Genomic DNA, 4,218 nt, shown 5'->3' with positions numbered 1-4,218 from the left:
CCGCCGCCGTCCGTGCCGTGCTACCAAGGACGGGCCCCTCTGCCCCCTCCCTCCCCATTGCAGCAGAACGGAGCCGGTCCCACCTCAGGGGGGCTTTACCGGGGCAGGGGGTGGTGCCGGGGGGGGCTCTGGTGCCCATGGGGATGGCACCAATGTGGGGGGCTCCTGGCCAAAAGCTTTCCTGTTTTTTTTTTCCAGCCCCTGTTCCGATGGGATGTGTGAGTGCAGCAGCACTGGGAAGGGGATGGGGGGGCTCAGAGAGGGTTGGGGGGGATCAGGAGGAACTGGGCACACGCTGGGGGCTGGCGCTGCCCCCCCCCGGCGCTGTAAATTCCCTTCCTGCCCTCGCTGTGCCCCCCCCGGGGCTGGCAAGTGGCAGGGGGGCTGCAGCCCCGGGATCACCCCGGTCCCTGGGAAAAGCCCCGGAGAGGGGAGCCCCCTGCTGGCCTCCCCAGGGCAAGCAGCACCCCCCAGGCTGCTCCTATGCAAATTTATGCAAATGAGGCAGCCGGTGCCAATGGGGAGGGGTAAAAATAATTGAGGGGCACCCCCCCCCCCCAGCACAGCCCAGGAGCTCGGGGTCCTGTGTCCCCACCCCAGTGACAAACGCAGGCTGGAGTAAAACACTTTATTACCTGCAGCCTCCAACCCCCGGGGGAGGCCGGGGGGACGCCCCCCAGCGCCCTGCGTGGGGCCGGGGGGGCCGCACAGAGCAGCCCCCACCCCCTCCTCACTGCTGGGCCAGCTTGGCCGCCTCCGCCTTGATGAGCGCGATCAGGTCCTGGTTGATAAGGAAGACGAAGCGGAGGCTGGCGATCTGCAGGGGGGAGGCAGGGGGTGAGTGAGCCCCCCCCAGGACCCCTGAACGCCCCCCCAGGACCCCTGAGCCCCCCCCCCAGCTCACCTCCACCACCGAGTTGTTGTTGAGCTTCCACTTGTTGCCCCCGAGCACGGGCCGCCCGTCGATGTAGATGGGGCGCCGGCCCTCGTTGGCGATGAAGAAATCCCCGTTGTTCTTCAGTTTGATGACCCCTGGAGGGGGGCAGCAGCGCGTGAGGGGGGAGCACACCCAGAGACCCCCCCCCAAAAAAGCAGCCCGGCCCCGTTCCCACCTTGCTTGCGGGAGATCTTCCAGGCCGGGCCCTCCAGCGCCAGGTCCACGTCGATCTGGTTGTCCTTGGTGGCTCTGCCCAGCGTGATCTGGGGAGGGGGAGCGAGGGGAGGCTGGGGGGGCTCCCGGGGGCTGGGGGGGGGCTCCCGGGGGCTGGGGGGGTTTCCCCTGGGGGGGGGCTCAGCCCCACACTCACCTCCCGGGAGCGCATGAGGTAGCGCACCATGCGGCCCCGCAGCACGGCCAGCGTCTGACTGTCGAAGTCCGGGGAGCTCATGCCTGGGGGGGAGGAGGGGGAAGATTTTGAGGCGAGGGGAGCAGACGGATGGAAGGACGGACGGACAGACAAACCAACCGCTCCCAGCTCTCACCCGTGATGCTGTCGACCAGCACCTGCCACTTGTGCAGCTCCTGCTCCAGCTGCCGGATCTCCCGCTTCTGGCGCCGGTCGGCCACGGTCAGCTCTGGGGAGAGAGGGAGAAGAGAGCTGGGGGGGGGGGCACCTGACCCCCACCAACCGCCCCAGACCTCCCCGTGCTGATTTAGGCCCCCCCCATGCCCTCCCCCAACTAATTTGGGCCACCCAGGTCCAGCAGCATGGCCGGGAGTGGGCTGCACTCACCGTGCTCCAGCACCTCATCCCGCACGTCCCTGCAGAAGAGAAGAGGCAGGATCAGACACGGCCCCCCCAGAGCCCCCCCCCAGCACCCTCCTCTGCCCCCCAGGACCCCCCCCCAAACCTCACTTCAGCTTGCTGTCATCCAGCATGTCCTCAGCGTCCGAGAAGTTGAGCACTTGGTCCCCTTTGGGCAGCGGCTGTACTGGAAGGCGCAGGAGGGGAGGGAGTGAGGGGAGCAGAGGTAGAGCGTTTTTTTGGGGGGGGTGCACGGGGGGGGACGCGGGGCTCACCGGTCTGGTCGTCCAGCAGGTAGTACTGCTTCATGAGCTGCCAGTGCAGCTGCAGGGCCTTGGCCGTCCGCGAGGGGTAGAAGACGTCGGGGTGCTTGTGGAGGAGCTCCTGGAAGGTGTCGAGCGTGGGCTGGCTGCTCTGCGGGGGGAACAAGGGACATGTGGCACCGAGGACACCCCTCAAGAGGGGGAGATGCCAGCCTGGAGCCCCCCCAGCCCATAAAAAACCCCCAGCCCTGCCGTCTCTTACCGATCCCACCTTGTTCAGCAGCTGCTCCTCGGCTTTGCTGAACAGCACCTTGCTCTGGATGGCGGCGATGGCCTCGGGGTGAAGCTGCCGCATGGCCTGGCAAGCCAGCCTTGGGGGGGGGCACAGAGTAAGAGCCCCTGCAGCCCCCCCAAGGGGTGGAACAGCCCCCCAGGCCCGGTCCTGTGCTCACTTGGAGATGATGGGGTCGTAGAGCAGCGCGTACCAGCGCTCCTGGATCTCCCGCAGGTTGAAGCGGCAGCTGAACTTCACGCCCAAGTGCACCGAGGTGAGGTCGTTGGTCTGGGAAAGCCCCCGGGTGAGGGCACGGCTCCGCCGGGGGCTGCGGAACCCCCCCCCACGCCCCACCACCGAGACCCCGGGGAGAGCCGGGGCCGTTACCTGCAGCACGGCGTTGATGAGCAGGAGGTCATCGGCAGGTTTCCAGCGGCCCAGGTCCTTCGTCACCTGCAGGGGCTGCTTGCTCTTCTTCATCCGCTTGGCGAGGCCGGGCGTCGGGACGGGGCTGGGCGCCACGGGGGCGGACACGGACTTGGAGACCTGGGCGGGCAGCGAGGGGCGTTGGGGGTCTCTCCACACCCCCCCGGGTGCCCCGAAACGCCCCCCGCTGCCTCCTCACCTTCTTCTTCTCGCTGGACGAGGGCTCGCTGCCCGAGCAGCGCCCCGGCTCCACGCCGCCGGCGCCCTTGGCCCGGCTGGAGGACTTGGCCAGGCTGCTCTCTACCAGCTCATCGTCGAATTTCTTCCTCTTGATGAACCTGCAGGGCACGAGGCGGCTCTGGCCCCGCCGCCCCCTCCCCTTCCCGGGGCTGGATCCAGCCCCGTGCCCCCCTCAACCCCCCCCCCCAGCCCCCCGGTACCCCGGTACCGTACCGTGAGGAGCTGCGGCGCTTCGGGATGGCGCCCGAGGCCTGGGCCAAGCCCCGCTTCTGCCCCGCCAGCGACTCCTCGTCCTCGGAGCGGCTCGCCGCGCCCGACGCCATCAGGTCGGGGGGCAGCACCTCTGGGGGGGGCAGGGGGAGACGGTCCGCGGCTGGCACCGGGGACCGGACCGGGGAGGGGGACCGGGGGGGGGCTCGGACCCATTACAGGGGCTGGTGGGGGACCGGGGGAGACCGGGGGGGGGACAGGAGGTCGGGGGGGTCGGGGGGTGCCGGGGGTGGATTGGGGGGGTTGGGGGAGGACACGGGAGGGGCCGGGGAACCGGGGAGGTCCCGGGGGGGCTCGGAGGGGCTCGGACCCGTTACAGGGGCCGGGGGGGGACACGTGAGGTCCTGGAGGGGGGCAACGGGGGGGTCCTGGGAGGGCCCGGGGGGGGGCGGGGGAACCGGGGAGGTCCCGGGGAGCACCGGAGGGAACCGGAGGGGACCGGGGGACCCTGGGGGGGCCAAACGGGGTCCCGGGGGGGCCCCGAGGGGATGAGGGGGGGCGAAGGGCACGGGGGGGGCACCCGCGGGACCCCTCGGGCACGGCCCGGCCCCGCTCTCACCATCCCCGGGAGCGGCGGCGGCTCCGCGACGGCCTCGGCCTGGGCGCCTCCATGGACGGGCCGCTTCCGGGTGGCGGCGGAAGCGGTTCTGACGTCAGCCCCAAGGCAGCGCGTGTCACCAGCCCGGCGCCATCTTGGGTCAGGGCGCCGCCATCTTGCTTGCGGGCAGGGCCGCGGCCCTGCTTTCCCCGAGGCGCTGTTGCCGATGAGGGCCGACCGGGGGGGACGGGGACAGGCCCGGGGACAGGGGCACAGGGCCCTCGGTGTCCCCACAATGAGGGCTCCGCGCGGCCACGGCAGAGGAAACGGCCGCACCCATCATGGCCGCTCCCAGAGCCCGCCGCCACACCCATCATGGCGGCGCCCGCTGGGGCCCGTCCCCGTCACACCCATCATGGCCGCCCCCAGCCGCCACACCCATCATGGCGGCGCCCACCAGAG

The 4,218-nt window shown here is 70.9% G+C and overlaps 1 protein-coding gene across 1 annotated transcript; it reads right to left on the bottom strand.

The window, feature by feature from the left end:
* Positions 1-614: 614 nt before the first annotated feature.
* MCRS1 (microspherule protein 1) lies at positions 615-4,148 on the bottom strand. Its single transcript, XM_038171703.2, is given in 15 exon segments — positions 615-817; positions 905-1,032; positions 1,113-1,200; positions 1,308-1,390; positions 1,483-1,575; positions 1,734-1,762; positions 1,857-1,932; positions 2,021-2,159; positions 2,271-2,379; positions 2,461-2,570; positions 2,670-2,828; positions 2,908-3,046; positions 3,162-3,291; positions 3,778-3,838; positions 3,840-4,148. Coding segments are annotated over 15 exon segments (1,725 nt in total). The 5' UTR covers positions 4,134-4,148; the 3' UTR covers positions 615-730.
* Between the last annotated feature and the right edge of the window lie 70 nt (positions 4,149-4,218).

The sequence above is a fragment of the Anas platyrhynchos genome, chromosome 34 (genome assembly GCF_047663525.1).
Source record: "Anas platyrhynchos isolate ZD024472 breed Pekin duck chromosome 34, IASCAAS_PekinDuck_T2T, whole genome shotgun sequence".
NCBI classification, from domain to species: Eukaryota; Metazoa; Chordata; class Aves; order Anseriformes; family Anatidae; genus Anas; species Anas platyrhynchos.
The sequence above is the reverse complement of the archived record's forward strand: the minus strand, read 5'-3'. Positions and strand labels throughout refer to the sequence as shown.